The 22,755-nt window shown below is 47.7% G+C and overlaps 1 protein-coding gene across 2 annotated transcripts in view; it reads left to right on the top strand.

Moving 5' to 3' along the window:
- Nucleotides 1-22,755, top strand: part of Tubgcp3 (tubulin gamma complex component 3) — a 72,778-nt gene that overhangs the window by 14,272 nt on the left and 35,751 nt on the right. For both annotated transcript variants that reach the window (XM_027938789.2, XM_027938788.2), the window contains exons 2-11: nt 1,474-1,581; nt 2,239-2,306; nt 7,098-7,175; nt 7,949-8,166; nt 9,732-9,904; nt 11,667-11,785; nt 12,323-12,448; nt 15,221-15,289; nt 15,644-15,776; nt 17,348-17,514. In XM_027938789.2, the coding sequence (XP_027794590.2) occupies nt 1,474-1,581; nt 2,239-2,306; nt 7,098-7,175; nt 7,949-8,166; nt 9,732-9,904; nt 11,667-11,785; nt 12,323-12,448; nt 15,221-15,289; nt 15,644-15,776; nt 17,348-17,514 (1,259 nt within the window). The remainder of the gene's footprint in view (nt 1-1,473; nt 1,582-2,238; nt 2,307-7,097; nt 7,176-7,948; nt 8,167-9,731; nt 9,905-11,666; nt 11,786-12,322; nt 12,449-15,220; nt 15,290-15,643; nt 15,777-17,347; nt 17,515-22,755) is intronic.

Raw genomic sequence — 22,755 nt, 5'->3', positions numbered from 1 at the left:
TTTTTCAATCTATTTTATTATTGCCCTTTCCCACATCTTGAAGTTTTATTTTGTTTTTTGAGCTCATATAGACCTAGGTTAATGTTTTTCTGATCAGTTTTATTTTTTGACTGTGGAGTTTTTAAACATTGCAATGGAGATTTCACCTGTGAAATGCTACAAGGCTTTTTCTATTATGTGTTGTATGTATTGTGTTATGTGTGCACACTTGTGTTATGTGTTGTTGTCTGTATGTGCGTGTGTCCATATATCATATATGAGGAGCGCTCATGAAAAAATGGATCCAAATATTTTTTTTTATTCACTGATTTAAACGGTTTAATTTAAATTGGGTAAACAGCTGTTGAGGATTGTTTTAAAATGTGGTTAACAGATCTGTTTGTTTACTTTCACCTTTCCTTTTCATTATATCCAATTGTATTCAGGATACTAAATTGTTTAGAAAATTGCTTTTTTTTAGTGCCCGCTAGAATGTTACATAATTTTTTCTTAGCCATCATTGCCAGAATTCCTATCTTCATCCCAGTGCTGGTGAAGACATCTTTTAGAGCATGACTTAAAACCAAACTATAGCTTCTGCGATTGCTATCACAATAAACTGTATAAACTGATACATCAGTGAACAATAACTCAACAAGTGATGCTCAATCAAGGAGTCGATTTACTTTTGGAGGAAATGGATATATTAATGGATTCCTCAACTTTGAACTGCTTGCAAAACTTGCCTGGCCTATGTATCACTTGTATGCATTGTGAACTATGTGTTGGTGTAGTGAATTGTGGTAGTGCCGGGGTATCTTTGCTGATGATGTCATCGGTGGTACAAGTTTTCTAAAACGGGCCGTCAATTGGCTTGGTGTCATGGCATTTTGTATCCTCCCCTTTCTGCTTGTAGCAGGTTGTTTATGGTGTTTGTGTAAAAACTACTATCCACAAGTATGGCTAAATGCTGGGCTGGTAGTCAGTGACGGGTAAGATCCAATTGCAGTGGTACCAACCTAAGACAGGAGGCTGACGCCTGAGGTCAGCTCATCCGATGATGGGTAAGGACCATATGTAGTATTGGACAACCTAAGACAGGCACGGTCCCTAAGCCACATACTTGTTGTTTCATTAAACAAAAGGGGGGAGATGTTGAGAGCCACGGCCAGGTCAAGATGGTGCCTGGCATTTTGCCAGAAGGGGCGGATCCTGCTGCCTCGGGTGCCCACCACTTTTGAGTTCTCGTGGAGTTTTCGTTGAGTGCTCGCGGAGTTTTTGTTGAGTTCTCATGGAGTTCCCGTTGAGTCTCGCGGAGTTTTTGTTGAGTTCTCATGGAGTTCCCGTTGAGTCTCGCGGAGTTCGAGTGGAGTTCGCGGGGGTTCGGGAATAAAGTTCGTTCCTGCTTGAATCTACAAGTGGTTCGTGACCTCCTGGTTGTTTGTGCCCAGCCAGACTGTGGCAATAATTTGCACCCTTTGGCTTCTCTTTCAGCTGATGTAGCCCAACAGTTCCAGTTTGCTGTGCGAGTTATTGGCAGCAACTTTGCCCCAACTGTTGAAAGAGATGAATTTCTGGTAGCTGAGAAAATCAAGAAAGAACGTAAGTATTTTTTTTTTTTAAGTGTTACATGCTGGCTTTTGAAACGAACATGTTCTGAGTTTTGGAACCACAGCCAACCCATGGCTTTTCTCTTCCGTGACAGAACGTGGGGGGACTTGTTGCTTGCTGTCACTCCTTTCACATGATTTGTGCGTGTAACTGAATATCTAGATTCATTTATTAATATGAAAATTAACAAGCTGTTTTGATTTTTATTTTAAAAATTGACTATTGTGTTTTACTCTAAAATGATGAAATATCGCTGTGTATCTTAACAAAATGTTTTGTAAGGGTAGTTTTTAAGTCAGGTAAACTGTCATGAATGTTGTACTTTATTGTCCTTAGAATTTAGGATTCAAGGTATTTTTACTTTCCATTCTTCTTTTCAGGTAGGTATTATTAACTAGTTAAGTTGATGATAGTTTGCCTCACTGCTAATTAATATTTGTAAGTAAGTAGACTCTAAATGATCCCATTGTTTCTGTTCAGCAATTTTCACATAAATGCTTTGACTCCAGCCTAATATTTTCCATATTTTATAAGTATCAGAGAGTTTTTCAGAGCCAAAGTGTCACTCCTTTGTGTTGTTTTAGCATAGATGAAATAGTGGGTTTTGGCGTGTGATGAACATGCCTGATTTCTTTCCTCTCTTTTCAGTTATTCGGCAAAGGAGAGAGGCAGATGCTGCATTGTTTTCAGAGCTCCACAGGAAACTTCATTCCCAGGTACGCGCAGGTGGGAAGAAGCTGCGTTGGCAGGTGTGGCACTCATGGTGAGAGTCAGCCCATGAGTGGGGAGGCCTTCCTAGTGGACGAAATAATTGTAATAATGTTCCCTGTATTTTTTTAATATTTATTTTTTATCTGTAGTTAGACACAATACCTTTATTTTATTTGTTTTTATGTGTTGCTGAGGACGAACCCAGGGCCTTGCATGTGCTAGACAAGTGGTCTACTGCTGAGCCCCAGCCCCTTTCTAACACCCCGAGTGAATTTTAGCTGGGTTTCATGTGAAGTTGCTTATGAAGATGAATGGAGCTGGCCTGAAAAGGACTCAGAAGGCTCTAGGGTTGTGTCATGGTCTTAATGATGCTCTGAGCAGGCATGCTGGTCCACACAGCAGTAAAAGCTCCTCTCGGATGCACTTTGTTGTGTCCTAATTTGTACCTTTATAGGGAATTATTTAAAAAATTTTGAATGTTTTGTGATTGGTACTGACTCTTGAAAATTAATGGTTTCTCTAATCTGATATACATATATTTTAATATTTATTTTTTAGTTTTATGTGGACACAACATCTTTATTTTTTTATTTTTATTTTTAATGTGGTGCTGAGAATCGAACCCAGTGCCTCATGCATGCCAGGCAAGCACGTCACATCCTCAGCCCCTAACCTGTTATTTTTATGAAAGACTTTGCCAATAAGATGATTGAATGAGAGGACTGGGTGTAGCTCAGGGGTAGAACTCTCTCCTACTTATGCATAAGGCCCTGGGTTCAATTTCCAGACCTGCAGGGAAAAAAAATTATAGGTGAGATTTCTGACTATAAAGGAACTGAGTTCACTAGCTTTCTCTGTCCTTTTGTAGAACAAAAAGTGAGTTCAGAGAAGTTTAATGCTTTGTTTCACAAATGTGAAGTTGAAACGACACAAATTGTGAAGTTTGGCATAATGTGACTAGTAACTAAACTCTTATTTTTGAATCTTCATCTCTCTACATATATTCTGTCCTAAGTCAAGCCTAAATGTATGTGCTGTGTGAGCATTTTAATTCCAAGAGGGTATCTCAGAGAGGGTGGTTGTGCCCTTAGCACTTGGTTTGTTCAGGATAAACAGAGAGACAATAGGGTAGGAGGGTGTTCTCATTCCTTAATTCAGATCATTTTACTTGGATTCACGGTTTTAAGTGTACTCTTTCATCTTTGATAACATTTACAAAGTGAGAAATAGGAAATTTTTTTGTACATGCATTTCTAGACAGATTGTTTCTAACAGTGATATTATTTGTTTTTCTTAAATCTTTTTTTTTTTTAAATAATTACTTCTTGGTGTTGGGTGTTAGAAAGATGTACTATCAGGTATCACGTTCCTGAGATGCTTAGCCTTGCTGGGATCCCCACCTGGAGGATCTCATCTTGTGAAACCTGTGTGTCTGTTGATATAGGCCATTGGAAGAAAATATGTTCAGGAACTTTGTGATTTAAAGTGGTGGTTTTCCGTTAGTTACATTCTACATGACAGTAGAATGCATTTTGACATATTATACATAAGTGGAGTATAATTTCTCCTTTTTCTGGTTGTACATGGTGTAGATTCACACTGATTGTGTAGTCATATATGTACCTAGGGTAATAACATTTGATTCATTCTACTGTCCTTCCCATACCCCCTCCCCTACCTTCACTCCCTTCTGTCTAATCCAAAGTATCTTTACTGCACCCCCCTCCCATTGTAAGTGAGCATCCACATATCAGAGAAAACATTCTACCTTTGGTTTTTGGGATTGTCTTACTTCGCTTAGCATGATATTCTCTAGCTCCATCCATTACTGGCAAATACCATAATTTCATTTTTCTTTAAGGCTGAGTAATATTCCATTGTGTATATGCATTCTACTGTCTTGTATAACTAATGAGAATAAATTAAAAATTAAAATAGTTGTTTCCCAGAATTTTGTTTGGAATTTGATGTTTGTTTCTTTCTAAACATCAATATTCTGAAATGATGACTGCCTTCCTAGGGCTAGCCCAGAAAACTAACTTGGGTGATTTTTTTACATTGTGTGGCTGAAACATAAAAAATACCAGGAGATGGTAGCATAACACTAGTCATTCAAGTGCAAAGTAGCCATCCCATCTTTTTTCTAAAAATATCTGGCTCCAAAGTACAAATGTTGGTATTTTTTCTATCCTGTCTTCTCCGTGTGGGACCCTCTTCTGCATTTGCTATGCCTGCCATGGAAGGAAAGTCTAAAGTACAGCTTGCTGTTGTGGTTTTTAGCTCTAGAGAAAGGAGGGTCCAGGTTTGGGGTGGGGACGTGGGACCCTGAGTGGGTATAGGTGTGACTGGCAAGGAAGGGCTGAGGACAGGGGAGTGGCTTGCTTGGGGAATAGAAGCACACTGCAGCTGGGACCGGGCAGGAGGAGGCCTCGGTGGGGGTGGGCGCTGCCCCGCAGGACGCTACGCCAGCCATGCTGGTTCTGGTGGGGCAGCTGCTCTGGTGTTCCCAGATCTTGTGGTGTCTGACACATCTCATTTAAAATCTCGTTTACACGCAGCCCCTGAAGCTTGATGCCTGAATCGAGGCCTCTTGGCTTCTGGAGTCCGCGGTGGCAGGGGTAGTTTAAAACATCCTTGCTAGAGCTGAGACTGTTTATGTTTGCACCACCAGGTCCCTTGCTTTCTGCCCTCTGGCTCCAGCTGGAGGTGGCTGAGGCCCCAGCCAGAGTGGGGAGGATGGAGGCTGTGCCGAGCTTCCTGGCCCGTGGCTTGGCTGTCTTGCTGTCTTCCTGCTCCTGTTTCCTAGTTACTGTCTTACTCAGTATACATCAGGTGCTCATTAGGTGCTTCTCAGTAGCTGACCCTGGCTGTTTGACACCTGCTCTTCTCTGTTGAAGCTGTCAGTCACGGGGTGCAGTGGCACACGCCCGCAGTCCCAGTAACCCCGGGGGTGGGGGTGGGCTGAGGCAGGAGGGTCACAAGTCTAGGCCAGCCTGGGAACTTAGTGAGACCTGCTTCAAAATACAAAGAGCTGGGTGCAGCTTAGTGGGAGAGCACCCTGCATTCAGTCCCAACACCCCCTCGCCCACTGTGGTTTTTCCCCTCTGTTCAGGAACCCCTCTTTGGGAGAGCGGGTGTCTGGACCTGCTCTTTGTTGCAGAGGAAGGGCTTTCCTATGGCCATGCCCACTGACACCTTCAGTCAGATGTTTCTTAGGAAAGGCCACTGGAACTTGCAGCCAGGCATCCTCAGAACTGAGCGGGGCACGGTTCCTAGTTGTGCCTCTGGGCATCCCTGCGCTTTCTCTTTTGTGTCCCCTCTCTGGTGTGTGCTAACTCTTAGGCTACTGCCATCTTGACTCCCGAGGCTTGTGGGCTGTTCCTCTCAAGTCATCCTCTTTTGGAGTCGGGCAGACCTGGGTTTGAATCCTGGCATGCAGCATTGTGATGTAGGTGGATTATTTGGGCTTGCTGTCTGTGTTTCTCTCATTTGTGGAATGAAGTGAATACATTCTGTTGTGGCAGGAGGTGTTGTAGGTGAAGTACCTGCATCCTGTGGACCATCTCTAAATGGCAACTGCTGCTATTGTCTGACTGCTCCAGAATCTTTAGAGAAGTGGGATCTGGGGGAGAGGTTGCCTGAGTGCTAGTGTTGGCCTGAGCAAGCCCCTGAGCCCCAGGTCAGGTGCCCTTCAGGGGGTAGTGTGCTCCCAGGTGTGTGTTCCCAGGTGGCTGCCGTCTTCCTGCTGCCTCTAGCGCCTTGTGCACCCCTCCGTGAAGCAGGGTGTGCTCCCTGCAGGAGGCCTCCGCAGGCTCCTGTGTCCTGCTCAGAACTCTTCACCCCTTCCAGCTTGCACTCTGACTACAGTTCCCGTCTCACCTGAGTGGCCGCCTTTCTGAGAGCCCTGGGTGCTGTTGTGTAATCCGCCTGCTTGCTGTAACACAGGCTGAGACTCCATCAGGGCCGGGGCTCTTTCTTTTTCTTGTTGCTCAGCTGGGGAATTGGTTCAGTTTCTGGAAAATGTTTATGTAAATCAGTTTTATAAGTTAGTAATTTAAATACCTGGGATGAGCTTATTCTTCAAATAAATTTTCGGGAATGTTTTATATAACAAAGAGTCTGCATGCTGCAAGTGTTCATGGCCTGGCAGTGGGTCCCGTAGATGAAGGTGTCTGTGTCTAGCCTGTGTGTCCAGACGTGAGGCTCTGGAACAGAGGAGGTGCTGTGCACATTTGAGGTGAAGCTGGTTGAGGTTTGGCTGCGAACGGGGTTGAGGACCAGGATGAGTGGAGCAGGACTGGAGAAGAATGGGGCCCAAGTGCCAGCCCTCGTGGGGACATGGGGCCAGTGATCCTAGCAGCCAGGTGCTGCGCACAAGGTCCGCATGCTCCTGAGGCTTCACACACTTCAGACCTAAGCGAGACATTGATAAAGAAAAAACAACGCGTGTCTTTTATGATGGCATTTGTACTATGATCACTGTTTGGGAGGTTCTTCAGATTTTTTCAGAGGAGACAATACTGCTATTCAGAAGTAGGGTAATGTCAAGATTCGTTCTTATTGGGAACTTTGGAGTTTGTTAGCATGGTTAACATGGACCCAAGGATGTGATTCGGGAACATTATCTCCAGCTTCTGATGGTAGCTGTACTGATGACATGTGAAATGAGTACAGAGTGACGTCACCAGGGGAATTTTAAAATGCTTTTCTATTTTGGAAATATATTTAGGAGAGAGGAAAATAAAACTGAAAATTATATGAAATAGTTCTTTTAGTATTAATTTTTTTCTTAACAGGGAGTTTTGAAAAATAAATGGTCAATACTCTACCTCTTGCTGAACCTCAGTGAAGACCCGCGCAGGCAGGCAAACAAGGTGAGTGTCCCTGGTGTTGGGACGGTCTGTCAGGTTCGGAAGGAATCAGCCTCTACAGCTGAGAAGATAGCAGAGAGCAGGGAGCTGGCTTGGCCATTGGGGTCAGGCAGTTTCTTTTTTAAGGGCCTTTTTAGTCAGTGTGCAGTTTCCTTAAGCTCTATTTTAGGATTATGTCCTTCTCCTGTAACAGTGTGCGGCGAGCTTAAGTTGTGGTTTTAAGATTGGGCTTTGTGAGTTACCACTTTAGCACAGATGCATGGAAGGCCCAGGGGAGTTCCTTGTGCCTTTCTTCAGGTGTTGGGCACACTCCTCTTGACGTCCCAGTGGGCTTCATGCTGTCACACGGCTCCGTCATGCCTGTGCTGTTTGTGAGAGTGCCCTGGTTCAGTCCAGAAAAACTCGTCCTGCAGACGTGAGAGTACCCAGGCTGAGGAACGGGGTGGGGTGGCTGCATGTCTCTCTAAAGCCTCGCTGTGCGCTGTGGGCTCGTCACCAGGTGAGGTCCAGGATGCAGCCTGGCTCACGTTTCGCTCAGCCTGGAGTGGGGATGAAGTGTTTGGTCATCAGACGTTGTGGTGGTTGTGGGGCTTTAGAAACTTGTAAAGCTTTGTTAGTTCTGGCTATTAAAAAGCATCTTGCTTAAATTATTTAATAAATGTGAAATTAAAATCTAATTCCAGCAATGGAGGAAGGGGCATGCCAATGCCCTTTCAGGTTTGGGAGAACCCGTCTGTGGTCGTGCATCCGCTCACCTCAGTGCACTTCCATTTCAGGTGTCCAGCTATGCCTCGTTGTTTGCACAGGCATTGCCGAGAGATGCTCATTCCACTCCCTACTACTGCGCCAGGCCTCAGTCCCTGCCCCTGAATTACCAGGACCGGGGCACCCAGGCGGCGCAGAGCTCTGGCAGCCTGGGCAGCAGCGGCATCAGCAGCATCAGCGTGTGTGCCCTCAATGGCCCTGCACCTGCGCCCCAGCCTCTCCTCCCAGGGTAAAGCATGCTTGCACGCACACTCTCCTGGTGTAGGAGAGCTGAGGTGTCCCGGGCTTTCAACCAAGCCTGATATTGCACCATAGGTCGCGTCTTCAGGTCATCACCCTGGCCAGTTGTGTTGGGCTGGTGATGAGTAATACTCAGCAATAATTGATACTGTTGAATTATCCTCAGGCAGACGGTTCTGGCCAAGGTACTGCCTAGGAGCGGGGAACCTTGGCCCCCCGGGGTTGCACAGCTGTGAGGTAGCCTCTGGAGTGGAACATGCCATCCACTCTGGTTATGTTTTGAGGGAGTGTGAGCTCATGACTGAGAATGAGGAAGGTGCCAGTGTCTTTAATGTGCCTTAAGAGCTTTGTTAAGATCCAATCTTAAGGATGTTTCTTGTGCAAGTAATCAGATGGCTTTGCTTTTTGCTATTGTTCATTTCTGGAAATCTCAGTAAAACAGATGGTCAGAAGTGGGTAATTTTCTAGAACAGTGATCAGGAATCAATATCAGATATATGGCGTTTCCCACATGGGCACAGTAGAATCATAAATTGTTTTGTAAGATGAAAAGTCATGTTCAAGGAATCAGAAGACAGAACATATGCAGCACATGGGTCACACGTGAGCAGTGTTCTCTAGGGGCTCACTACACATCTACAAACAGCCTGCAAGAGAGCGAATCTGAAGTTCTGGTCTGGCCCAGAGTGTAAGCTGACACTCTCATTTGTGTCTCAGGATGTGGAGTGGTTATTGTGATGATTCAGAAAGTCATACAGCTAACTTTTAGAATTAGTCTCTAAGTCTGCAGCTGTGTTCACAGACACAGTCTGAGTGAGTGTTGTTGGCTTCCCCCGTTGAGGACAGGATCAAGCACAGCTGTTCCGGGACTGCCCTTCCCTGTCTGCTCCAAGCAGCCTGCAGGGCTCTGGACCTCCAGCAAGGGCAGCGGAGCTGCTCGTGTCTTGCAGCCCTGGTAGGGGCACTTTTGTTGGGAGTGTCCGAGTGTATGTCGTTGGAAACTTCTGTCAGGTCCTTGGATTTCTAGGAAGCAGCTGTGAAGTGTTCTCAAGTCACTTTGCTACCTTGACCTTTGCAGCTTGCCTTCCATTTCTGCATTTTCCCATCTTCCAAGTTGATTGAAATTGCAATGTCTTTTCCCAGTGAGCACCTTGAGGGCGGGAGGTGATTGGGGCAGGCAGATGGGCGGGTTCCAGGTGTTTAAACCCCTCTGCTCAGGAACTGTGGAGTGAGTGAAAGGTAGTGATCGTGAAGTAAAGTCCACTTCCACTCTTTGGTTGAGAATTCCAAAGTGGTAATTCGTGGGTAATGTGTTTCATGTATTAAAGAGAAATGGTTGGGGAAGAAAGGTGTGTGTGCAGGGGTGGGTCCAAGTGTCCATGGGCTGGGACTGGTTGTGGTGATGTTTGATTGGGTGAAGTCGTGGGGTCTCCCATCTCATAAAAGGGTTAATGTGATTCAGTGTAGCAACTGAAAGGGAATTTCTGGGATGCTTTTCTCCTCAGTGAGTTGCATGGTCACTTCAAGATATAAACCTTACTTTCTTTTTTCTAGACAGTCTCATCAAACTCCGGGAGTCGGGGATTGCCTTCGACAGCAGCTGGGGTCACGTCTTGCATGGACTTTAACTGCAAACCAGCCTTCTTCGCAAACCCCTCCCTCAAAGGGTGTCTCTAGTGCTGTTTCTCGCAACCTGACGAGGTCGAGGAGAGAAGGAGAGACGGGCGGTGAGTGAGGGGTCTAGCAGCTCTCTTCCCTCCCTCAGCACCTCTGTTCCCAGGGGTCTTTCCTTTGTGTCGTGAAGGTGCCTGATCGGGCCCAGCATCTTAGGGTGTCACCTCATGTCCCCTTTTTTGTCCTGCAACCCTCTGCTTCTCAGCCAGTGATCACAGTCCTTTCTCATCCTGCTATCCCTCCTGGGAAGCCTCATCAGAGCTCTTTTCCTGTCTCATTCTGTTCTTCCTGGGCTGGCCACTCGGACCTCCCCATCTGAGATACATGAAGGTTGTCTGTCTCTGTCACAGTGCCAGTGCTTAGTGCAGTGCCCAGAGCGTGGAAGAAACTCGGTGACAGTTTGCTGGATGGTGAAAGGAATATCAGTGTCCTTCTTGAGGCACTACATAGAGCGGGCTTCCCCTCTGGTCTGCAGCCTGCTGCCTCTGAGGTTGCTCAGAAGGCAGGCCAAGGACTGCCTTGGAGCTTTGAGGGTGTCCAGGAGCCTGTGGCTTTTGCAGCAGGCTCAGCCCCAAAGAGGTCTGCTGTTTAACAGCAGCTTGCACAGGCATGTTGCTGGTGCTTAGTATGCCAGCGTCTTGACCTGTCAGTGCTGCTTTCCACTCCTGATCCCTGGCCAGTGCCTTTAGCCTGTGTTCTTGACAAAGCAAGAGTGGAAGTGGACTTGCGAGGTTTCCTTGATTAATCCATGAGAATTAGGAGATGGTCAAAAGAAAAAAGGGCAGGGGATGGGTGGAGACCGCCCTACTCTAAACCCCGACCTGGGGGTAACTGCATTGAATACATAGCACTTGGTTGAAGAGAGAGTTGTTTTTAAAAGAATCCTGTTCAGACTGTGTGCTGCTTGTGAGAGACACATTGGACTCAGGGTGGAGGGTTGAAGTAAGTGGATGGGAGGCACCCATCTCATGGACACAAGCCGCACAGACGTGTGCCTGTGTCGCTGTCTTGGACTTCGCTGGGCAGGACCGGAGCCGAGGCAGAGGGCCTTTTCCTCCTAAGGAAGACATGGAGTCCATGTCCTGTGTCGTCCTCCCTCTGCACCCCCTCCCCCAGCAGCTTCACGTGCACAGAGCATGATGGCAGAAGCAGAGAGGAGACAGACTGACCCGCAGTTACTGCTGGAGAGGACTGACAGTCAGGTGGCCTGGGTAGCAGCTGTGTGCAGTTCAGATAGGACTTGAACTCAGCTTGCTGCAGGTGGTGTTCGTAGCACGTCCCACCCACTGTTGGACGCACGCCCTGTGCTCTGTTGGGCTGGCTCTGGGAACACTGATCCCAGGTCATGTCTCTAGGCCTCTTTCTCCTGCACCAGTATCTTGGACTGTGGGTGCCTCTGCCTCCTTATCCTTATTTTGGGCCTGTCTCCCAGTTTGACTTACGTTTGTTCTAAGGAGTCACAGCGAGCAGAGGCTTGTTTGCACTGAGAGCTACTTTTCAGTGGTGTGGCAGGACCCAGGCTGGAGTGCGTGTTGTGCAGGGGACCTGCGTGGTAGAGGTCACCTCTGTTGGTTGTCTCCTCTGGTTGGCTTATGCTGCTGGCCTGTTGGTCACATGGAGCTTTGTCCTTCAAAGTGGGCACTTCATGGAAGAGGGGCTCTGTTGCCTTTCAGAAGGCCCGTTTCTCCTAAACTCACACCTTTTCATCTGAAGCTTGTTACAAATATGTAACCCAGAGCTAATCATGTCATGAAATTTATTTCATCTTAAAATGTGTCTGTTAGTGATTACTGTCTTTAAAAAATCATTTTACAGGTGCTATGGAAATTACTGAAGCAGCTCTCGTGAGAGACATTTTATACGTCTTCCAGGGCATAGATGGCAAAAATATCAAAATGAACAACACTGAAAATTGTTATAAAGTGGAAGGAAAGGTACGGTAATGAGTGATCTAGTTTAAATATTCAAAAAGAAAAAAAGTGTCGTAAGTCCAAATAGTAAGCTGTTTCCCTTCCAGGGTGCTCCTGGGGCTTTATGGAATTGGTGCACCAGGCCGGTCGCACCGGGAGGCCCTGGCCTTTTCCCTGTCCCATCTGGCTCCAGCTTTGGGCAGTGCTTTCTTCCTTTCCTTGGGTTGGCCATGTGGCTGCAGCAGTGCAGTCAGAGGTGCCTGAGGACAGAGGGTCAGCTTGGCACTTTGCCATTGACACAGGATTCTCAGAAGATCAGTCATGGCCACAGACAGGCACCGCACAGGGTGACGCCATGGCTTCATACTCCCTCCAGGGCTCCCCGTTCCCTGCTGGCCCTGTGCTGTCCTTGCCCTCTGTGATGGTGCGTTAGTACTGCTCGCTTTCACATGCTGAAGCCTGAGAATCATACTGTTAAGAGTACAAGTGGTCGAGGAGAATGATAATGAAGACTCTAGTATTGGTTCTTCATTTTTAACTTCTGATGTGTTTCCTTTTCAGGCAAACCTAAGTAAATCTTTGAGGGACACGGCAGTCAGACTTGCTGAGTTGGGATGGTTACATAATAAAATCAGAAAGTACACTGACCAGAGGAGTCTGGACCGTTCCTTTGGACTTGTAGGTCAGGTATGTTCATTACTGTTATCTTTGAAAATGCTTAGATCTACTTAAGGTCTGACTGTGGAAATGGCTACAAGGAGAACCCTTTTCGAGGTCAGCCCCCTTGGTGGTCGGTGATGGCATCAGTCAGGGTGCATGTGCTCAGGGAGTGGAAAGCATGCGAGGCGTACACAGAAGGACCAGCCGTTGCTGTAAAGGGCCCACAAGTGGTGGGCTTGCGAGCAGGGAGCCTGGGAGGAGGGCCTGCCCCATTGCTGCTGCCACTGCTGAGCAGCAGCTCCCAGGACACGGCCGACGTGACATGCAGTTGTTCTGGGCAGCACCTGCGTCCATGTCTGCGTGCTGCAGGTGCCGGTACTGGGAGCCCATCGTGCCGCCTGGGGCTGTGGTCGGACTCTGCAGAGGAACACCAGCTGCCTCCCCCTGCTGCCTACAGGAGCCTGGCAGGAAGCAGCAAGTGTTTTCTGACTTATAATTGGACACAATGTCTTTATTTTGTCTATTTATTTTTATGTGGTGCTGAGGATTGAACCCAGCGCCTCACACATGCTAGGCAAGCGCTCTACCGCTGAGCCCTAGCCCCAGCCCCAGCCCCAGGCCCAGGACGCAGCAAGTTTGAGCATGTTTCCACAGGCCCTCCTCCTCTCAGTGGTTTAGCAGAAAAGATTTTTGCCTACAACTTGATTCTTGGGTAGTGATCATTACCAGTGTTACCTCCAAAAATTTATTGAGAGAATCACAAGGCGGCTGTGTACTGTAAGCATAGAGTGACACCATAGCACAGCTGGTGAGGAGCAGCATGGCAGGGTGGCATGGCTGGTACTCGAGATTGACTGTGCTCAAGAAGTAATGACTGATCTGGTTAGAAGAATGGTTGATGCTCTGGTTAGGGCGATCTTATGTGCCAGTTGGGGGGTCCTTGTTATGTGGTTAGTACCCCCTTTGAGTCTAGAAGTGTCTGGCTCTCCCACGCAGGAACCTTAGGACTCTGGCGAAGGGGCCTCAGCTGGCTGCAGGCTGCCCTCTGAACGTGGTGCTGAAGCACTCCTGGGCTTCACAGTTAACTTATGTAATCCTGTTCATACTCTTCATGACTGGTGGTGATTGGATGGTTTCTTGTGGTCAGGATTTTTTTCTCTATTTCTTAAACTTTTGGGTGTGTGTATGTGTGCCTGCCCTGAGGTGCTAGGTGTCGCCTTCCTCGCTACAAAAACACTCAGGGTCACTCCAGGGGAACTGGGCTGCACAAAATAACCACACAGGAGACAGAGATACCTTTTTTTGGGGGGTCTTGTGACGGCTCCTCGTCAGGTCACTTAAGGGTCTGCAGAAAGAGAGAGAGCATGTGCTGAACCCTTTTATTGAAGAGAAGCCATTCAGTGAGGCAAGGGGTCAGGTTTCAGGGGGCTGAGTCTAGCTACGTGATGTCAGTAGGTTGACATCTAGGAAGGCCACACCCAAAGGCAGAGCAAGAGAAGGGGACACACAAAGGGCGTTTCCATGGAACATTCTATCCCAAGCAGGGCAGAGGGGTAATATCACAAAAGAACAGGTGAGCGTAGTTCAATCCATGGGGTGACACGCCTATGTCTGAAGATGCGTCCTCAACCTTTGGGACCAGGGCAGTGTCCAGGTCACTGCGAGATGTAGTGACAGTCAAAGCCTCTTCACTCCAGGATGGAAGGCGCGAATCATTCCGAGTGGCTCCCACAGCTAGGGCAGGGTTTTGTACCATGTAGTTCTGGGCCTGAGTAAATGACATGACTTTTCCTTTGTGGACATTGCCTAAGGAGATGGACCCTCAGTTCATTAAGCACCCGGTGCCCACCCTGCATCCCGTGCTTCCTTCCTGATCTCATTTGCCTCCAAGGAACTGATGCCACCCAGGCTTGGGACAGTGGGGTCTGGCCTTAGTTGGGAGCCAGGACTTAACCCTAAGGTCTGTGATTCCCCAAACTAGAGCATTTTATCTTGAAAGTCTCTTTTGAAATGTTTTGTGTTTTTAAAATCAGTATTTTAATGTTTGTTTTTAGAGCTACAGACATGAAAGTATTCTTAGTAGTTCCCAACCCACAAAGCATAAATATAGCAAAATAAACCCTATTTTGTGTGATTATAATTGTTTTAAAATATGCAGGGACGTAAGGAGCCCGCGTGTTCAAGAGAACAGGCTCTATCTGTTGCAGACCGTGTCTGGTGGGCTGCTGTGGGAGGTAGAACTGCCCCAGGGTATGCTCTGTCGTAGCCTGCAGTTTGTGCCCAAGGTCTGCTCGAAGGCTGTGCACGGGTGCAGGGAGCCCTCCTTGCAGCGCTGACAGTGCCGCCTTGCTGTGGCCACTTGTCGGCCATCAGTGGGACAGAGGTTCAGAGCTGTGGATGGGGAGTGAGCGGTGCAGGCCAGAGCACAGCTGGGTCAGTACTGAGTTACCACTCTTTAAATTTTGCCAATTAAGAAACTTAAAGTTAGGTTTTAACGCTAAAAATCTGAGGGGACATGGCCTAAAGCAAAGGCTCTTTGAAGTGACTGCCCTTCAGCTTCTTGAAGGCCATGCTGCAAAGTCCACGCTGTCTTACTAAAGACTACCCCTTTCCTGTCATGTGGAAGGGCTCACTGTGGGGTCAGAACTGTGTGAGGACATTGGCAGAAGCAGCATTGAGGTAGAACTGCCCCAGTGTGTGCTCGCTGCCTCTGCTCTGGCCCTGGCCTCTCCGGGGCCGGGGCGGGGGTGGGGGTGGGGGCAGGGGTGGGGCACCCCGGTGACTCTCTGCTCCCCACAGAGCTTCTGTGCCGCTCTGCACCAAGAGCTCAAGGAGTACTACCGCCTACTCTCCGTTTTACATTCCCAGGTAAGCTGTTTAAAAATTTTTTGATTTCTTCCTGATTTGAAGAGTTAGAAAATTAAAACCACATAGACAGTTTTTTAAGTTACTTTATACAATACTTTTAATGATTGTATTTTGTTTCATAATATGATTTGTTAGGTCCAAATGGCTATAAAGTCTCTTTGTATCCTAGAGCCCATTAATTGTTAATTTTCAGGGTCTTGTCTATCATTTAAAGACCCTCTGTCCTTGAAAGTACTATCATTTTTTCAAAGGGGACCTTTGGTTTAATCACAAGTGTAGTTTCTTTGTGTTCACTTTGTACTGTTTAGAATTAACTTAGAATTTGTGCCTAAACTTTTCCATGTTGTTTTTCAGCTACAGCTAGAGGACGATCAGGGGGTGAATTTGGGACTTGAGAGTAGCCTAACACTACGGCGCCTGCTGGTTTGGACATATGATCCCAAAATAAGACTCAAGACCCTTGCAGCCCTGGTGGATCACTGCCAAGGTGCTTCTGTATCTGTGTGTGCCCAGATGTGTTCTGGTGGAAGGTCGTCTGCAGGGCAGGCCATCGGTGCGCTTTAGTACCCTGACCCTTTGCATCCTTAGCTGCCAAAAGTACCTTCACTGAATGCAGATTAGTAGACACGGCGCCTACAGGGAGGGCGACTCGTGGCCAGTGTGGTCCCTGTGTGTCCTTGTGGAGGCTTAGGATGTCCCCGAGGTGAAGGCCAGGAGGGGAGGTGTCACTGCATGTGTTCTGGATGCAGGACCCTCCTGTGCTCCTCTCTGCCTGGCCTCTTGTTGGGCAGCCTCCCTGCCTCTCCCCGTCGTCCTCACTCCTCTGAGGCAGGGTTCTGCCCTGTTCTCCACCTGTCTGGTGGCGTTCCTGTGTATGTGTCCAGCCGAGGCCCTCCCGAGCTCTAGCCTCTGTAGTTTTGGCTGCCTGCTGGACATTTTCCCCTCACAGTTTGTCCCAGCTTGGCCAAGACCCTCTCCTTTCTCTTTTGTGATGTTGGGATCCTGGTAGTTGTTACATCCTAGGCTTCTTAGGACTTGATGGGATGTGAAGAGCCAGCCATCTGCCCCTGGCAGGAGCTCCCCACACTCCGCCATCTTCTGCTGTATGGTTTTCAGGACCTGAGCTTACATATCTGAGTCCAGGTTTATCACCATGCAGTCTGTGCCCGCCTCCCTCACCTCCTGGCACTTCTCAAAAAGGTTTTTGAGCACAACAAATAAAACTCTGCTGTTGGTCCAGTTACTGCACACCTCCATGGCTGGGTCTCTGCAACATCCTCCTTTCTCTTGCAGTCCCCCATCTCTTCTAGTATCAGTGGGTCACCTAAGTCCTGCTGCTGTCCTCTACCTGTCTGACCTGTCCTCTTCCCATCCTGGTGGCACTGCTGCTGTGAGAACCACCGACAGATCCTGGGTCCCAGGCTCACCACCCCTGGTGCACACGGCAGAGCAGTCTGTCCACAGCAGTGACGCAGGGCAACATGAGCCGCTGTGTCACTTGGGAAGCTTCCTGCACCTTTGCTTCTGGACCTGAGTTTGCCACTTGCCTGCTTCAGCCTGCACTCAGGGCTGCTTTGTCTGCGTGGAACAGGGTCTTAGATGGTGCTGCTGCTGGTTAAGGGTGAAGAAAGTGAATTGAGACTAGCGTAGTGAACTCCAAAACAGTGTAGAACGTTAGTTTCTTAGAACTTTAGTTCTTGTTAATCTTACATCATGCTGAATTACAATACGATGTGTGAATCTTAGCGTGGCTCAGTCAAGAAGGCATGAAAAGCCACGTAAGATCTAGATTTTGTCACCAGTCACTTGTTGCTACTCTCTGAATTGAAACACTTGTTAGCAGTCAAAAAGAGGGAAACCACTGATGTTGGGTGAAGCCCTGGGCAGGGTCTTGGTGTCTTGGCCTGACGCATTGCTTATTGCTGCTGTGTCTAGGTACCAAAGTGGTGTAGACCGAAGAAAGCAGACACGCTTTATCTCAGTTACTTGGCCATCTTTGGTTAATGTTAAGTGACAGGTTTGTGCTGTGAAGTAAACTTGGGTGTTGTGTTTTCCCAGGAAGGAAAGGAGGTGAGCTGGCCTCTGCTGTCCATGCCTACACGAGAACGGGAGACCCCTATATGAGGTCCTTGGTGCAGCACATTCTGAGCCTGGTGTCTCATCCCGTGCTCAGCTTCCTCTACCGCTGGATCTATGATGGGGAGCTTGAGGACACTTACCACGAAGTAAGGAGGAGTGTTTGGTGCCGAGGCTGGGGGCAAAGGGTGCGGATGCTCGGTGACTCCTCCTGGTTCCCCACCATTTCCACTCCCTCTGAGCAGGATACACCATACTTCACTCAAGTGCCGTGAGCATTTTGTGCTGTGCCGAAAAGATAGTCTTGCTGAGCAGCAGAGCTGTGTGTGGCTGGTGGGAAACTGCTCTCCAGCTCCAGGACTGAGAGACTCAGTGAGTCGGCCCACTTGCCCAGACTTCTGTCGTGTGTCTGAGTGGTGCAGCCTCCCGTGTCCATTCACTGTTCCAGGAGGCCCCTGGGTGCACTCACTTTGCCCACCTGTGGTGGGCTCTGCAACATCCTCCTTTCTCTTGCATCCCCTATCTCTTCTAGTATCAGTCGGTCACCTAAGTTCTGCTGTTTGAAGGAAGCAAGTTAATTGTATAGTGTATATTTTACCTTTTGGAAGTATTGTCAGTTCTGCTATAATGCAGCATGTGAATTCTTAAAAATCACTGCTGTGCAGCTAGGCATGGTGGCTGAGGCGGGAGGATAGGAAGTTCAGAGGCAGCCTTAGCAACTTGGCCAGACCCTAAGCAACTCAGTGAGACCCTGTCTCTAAATAAAAAAATAAAATAAGGGCTGGGCTGCAGCTCAGTGGTAAAGTGCCCCTGGGTTCAATCCCTGGTACCAGGGGAAAAAAAAAAAACTCATTGCTATGCAAAGCCACACGATAAAAACCAAAGGGCTTTGTGGGAAAATAGGGTGAGGATTGTCACACTCAAAAACATTTTCAGGAACATTAAGAAAGCAAAAGCAGGAACCTAAAAATAATTTACACCTGTTAAGTGGTTAAGAGATACATGAACCTGCAGTAAGTATGGCATTCACCTTGGAACAGCTCTGATGTTTGCTGTGGAAGTGGGCATGGGAGGGCTTGGGTCCATCTGTTCTGTGAAGTGTCGGGGGCCGTCTGACACACAGTGCACCTGGGAGGAAGGAAGGGGGCCGAGGGCTGTCTGTGCGTTTGTCCTGTGGCTCTGGCTCTGCCTTTGGCTGCCATCCTCATGGCACGAGGTGCCCGTGAGCAGATGTGAAGCTGTGCCGCTATTGCCGTTGTTTTTTTTAAGACACGTGCTAGAGCAGAACCAGTGGTAGATGGCGCTCTGTGCTTTGGAAGCCTGTGGTGGGCGGTACGTGGGGGTGTGGTGCCAGTGGTCAGTGTGCCTCGGCTCTCTGATAACGCTGGGAGGGCCTTTGTATTACCATGTGTTATTCCACCACATGAACAGACCGGTATTTACTCAGCAGCTCTCCTGTTGATGGAAATTGTGTTTTTTGTCGCTTTTCATCTTAGGAACATTATTCAAATAAATGTCCTTTTTTGTGTCTCCCAAATTTCTTGGAAGTAGGTGTGGAGGTGGACCTCTGGCTGGTGAGGATGCATGCCTTAGGTTTTGATTCTGCCCTTTTAAGCCCTCAAGTGGGTGTACCTCAGGTTCAGCATCTCTAATTTGAATGTTCCAAATCTGAAATCTGAAACTGAGTGCTGTCATGATGCCACCAATGGAAAATTCCACACCTGGCCACGTGACAGTTCACATGAAACAGGCACTCTGTATGCTATCGACAACGACCTTCATACTGTCCACACAGTGCATAGGAAACGTAAATGAAGTTAGGTGACACTGGAGTCCCATCCCGAGGTACCTTATGTATATGCAGACATTCCAGAGTCCAAAACAGATCCAGTGTTCTAAACGCTTCTGTTCACAGGCACTTCAAACCAGGGCCCCTGGCCCGTGCTGGTGTCCTGGGCTTCCTATTATCAGCTTACATAGGTGTTTCTGAGCGCAGTTAGGCCGGTTGGCTGTGCAGGGAGTGTGTTTTGTATTTATAGTGAAATTTAAATCCTTTTTGGGTCTGTTCTGGAAAATATTATGAAGTTGTTTGTTTAGTTAAGAGTTTCAAGTGAGACTTAAGCTTTCAGGATTAAAGGGGTCTTATATTCTTGGGCTGTTCAGTTCTTATCCAGTAAGATGGGAGGTAGGGGGAACTTGCAAGTGTCTGCCTTTGCTTTGTTTTTGGTAGAGTTAATGCATTTGAATTCCTTTATTCTCCAGTTACAGGATGAAGTGAGTTTTGGATGGTGTTTTCTGTGTAGTTGAGGTGGTGCACACCTGTAATCTCAGTGACTTGGGAGGCTCAGACAGGAGAATCATGAGTTTGAGGCTAGCCTCAGCAATGTACCAAGGCCCTAAACAACTTATAAATAGGGCTGAGGATGTGGCTCAGTAGCAAAATAACCCCCCCCCCCCCCCCCGCCGCCACCACAAACACCCATGAAACCAAAAGAAGCCCTGTATAGTTGATTATTTAAAATGCTTGTTAAATCTTCTGACCATGATCACAAAACAGATTATCTATACTTTAAAAGTATGTCATTTTCGAGTTTAGGTTAAGAAAATGAAAAATTGAGTTTCTTTTTAAGGTGTATGTATATATGTGCAGGGCCCGGGTTCAATCCCCAGCACCAAAGAAAAAAGTTCTGTGTGTTCAGTTTTGAGGCTATCTTTTTATTACCCATTAAAATTGTACCTTACAGAACTAAGAGGTTATTTTTTAGAGCAATCTTTAAAAAGATTATGAAAAAACTTGATAATTTTACGACTATTTAATGAAGAGTCTCTGTTCCCTCTTCTCTATCTGGTGATTAATACATGGATTCTAACCCAGGTCCGGCCAGTTTCTGCTCTCCCGAGCCCTTGAGGTGCAGTGCCCGAGTTCCTTGCTGAGGCCTGCCCTGCCCAGCCCTGGCGGCCACGGGCGTGCTGCTCCCTGCTTGTCCTGCTGCTTGTGAGGCATGCCGTACTGGGCTCTGGCCTGGCCGCCCTCCTCATGGCTCTGCGCCCTTCAGCCTCCCTTCCGTCTCCAGAGGGGTGTGGTGGCCACCCTGCTGGGGTTCCACGAGGACGAGGTTTGAGCAGACAAGTGGTGAGCGTGTAGAGGTCACCTGAGTGAGGCAGCCCCAGCAGAATGGTGGGTTCCCCGAGTCTCTTTTGTCCCTAAGTCGGCGGCCTTTCTCTTTTCTGTTTGTACGTCTCCATCACCCTCAATTTCTGGAGAACCCTACGTTGATACATGTTCATTTAAACTTTTGATGAGCTTTGGAAACATTCTCTTTAGTTGACTCTTATGTACTCTCTGAATGAAATTGGTAGTTTGTAGAGGGTGTGTTTGATGGTTATGTGGCCAAAATCTGAGAATTCTCCTTCATTTCCAGCATAGGTTAGTATGTCCTCAGTCTGGCTACTGTGAGGTTGAATTTCTATAGTCTACAGTTGACCCTGATGGTGATACAGGAGCTTATAATCTTTTATTTCCTGGTAGATTATTGGATGTCTGCATAAAGAAATGCTACTTTCTGTAATCAAAAGAAAGATAAAGACATCAAGAAAGAACTTGAAAAAAGGGAGTAGGTGTAGAGGTGGAAGCCAGAGCTGATCAGGGCATTACTGCAGTGAGAAGAATCGCTAGCTGCCCTGCTTAGCAGGGAGGTCAAGTGAGGCCATCCAGCTGGGGGACCAGAGGAGAAAGAAGGAAGGAATGTGAGAGGTGCCCAGGAGACTGCGGTGCACAGATCTCACGCTCTGCTTTGCACGTCCCGAGTCGGCACTCTCAGTGGAACGGGGAGGGTTCTTAGGTCATTTTAAGAGGCTGCTGTAAGACAGCATAGGAAAACGATATGCCAATGTCTTATGAATGAAGATACGAAGATCCCCAAGAGAATACTGGAAAACGGAACTCATGGCATATATCAAAAGGACTGTACCCCTCAGCCAAGTGGGGTTTACCCCAGGAATGCAAGGGTCCGGCCTAGAGCCGACTGCGTGACACCACACTCAGGATGAGCAGAGAAGTCAGAAAACACCCCCCACCCACCACCATTGGTGCTAAAGGAGCAATTGAAGAAATCCAACATTCTTCACCTTAGGAACGCACAGACTAACTAGAAAGGAGCTCAGCCAGCAAAGGGCGTCTATGAACTGTCACAGACCACGAGCCTCTGGGATCAGGAACAAGACGGGGTGTCTGCTCCCACCACTCCTGTTAGCATTGTGCTTCAGGTGGGGGGAACAAAGCATCCAGGTCGGAAAGGACCAGTAAGTGCTCTCTGTCCCAGATGGCCAGGTCTTGCAGATGCAGGCACCGCACTGTGAGGGTACCTGGGCGAAGGAGCCTGAACCTCACATCTAGGTGCTCCCAGCAGCAGGTGTGAGATCAGTAGCAGGAACCAGCTGTGCTCCTGTGCCCCAGCAGTGTACGTCCACATGGGAGACCGAGAAGATAGTCACAGGCAGTAGGACCCCAACAGGCAGGAGGCCTGGGGTCAGTTTAGCCAACGAAGTGCGTGTCTTGAGCCTGTACATGCTGTGTCTGTGAGTTTGCTGCCTCCAGGACTTCTGTTGCACGAGTGTCTGGGTGTGTGTGTGCGTGTCCCCTGGCATGGTCACTGCGGTGTCTCCGACGGGTGTCCTGAGAAGCAGTCTCACCCTGGCCTTGGCCTGCATGGCTGGTGAGTGAATCTTCAGAGGTCTGTGTTGATGGGTCTGATTCCTAGAAACCAGTTGCTTACTGAGAAAATCTCCCTCTTTGTTTCTGTGTTTAGTAGGGGAGCCTTGGTGTTTCTCCAGCAGCGAACGACATACCTTGGTACAGTTAGCTTTATTTTCCCTTGATTCTGTTAGGTTTAATAGTGAAAATCCAAGACCTTGAGTGGAAAAATGCATCAGTAAAGTAAAAGCTTTGCATCTGTATTCTGACCTTGTTTTTCCTCCCTCGCTGCATCTCTCTCTCACAGGGTTAATTATGTTCTGAAGGGCCCCGTCTTTGTGTTCATACTGGCTGTTTGCCGGTAGAGTGACTGCATGTTCCTTTGCCCCCAGAGGAAGCAATGCGTTCATGACTTCTGAAGATGACCGGATTGTCTGAGCTTTTTATAGCTGAAATTAAATTTTCTTATTGTTCACGCTGATAAAAATCTGGCTGCACTCCAGCTATTAGGATGAATTAGTGTGTTGTCCATAAAAGCTAGCTCTTCTGTTCAGGTGAAGAGCAGGGAAATACAATTTATGCAATTAATCTAATCTGTTGAATGACAGGCTACAGAGCATGCACAGCACAGTGATTGGGTAACCCTGGAGATTATTCATGGTGGATTTTTAAATTTCCAGTGGAGATAATTTAAGTA

The sequence above is a fragment of the Marmota flaviventris genome, chromosome 4 (assembly GCF_047511675.1).
Source record: "Marmota flaviventris isolate mMarFla1 chromosome 4, mMarFla1.hap1, whole genome shotgun sequence".
Lineage (NCBI taxonomy): Eukaryota > Metazoa > Chordata > Mammalia > Rodentia > Sciuridae > Marmota > Marmota flaviventris.
This window is presented reverse-complemented; position numbering and strand designations above follow the sequence as displayed.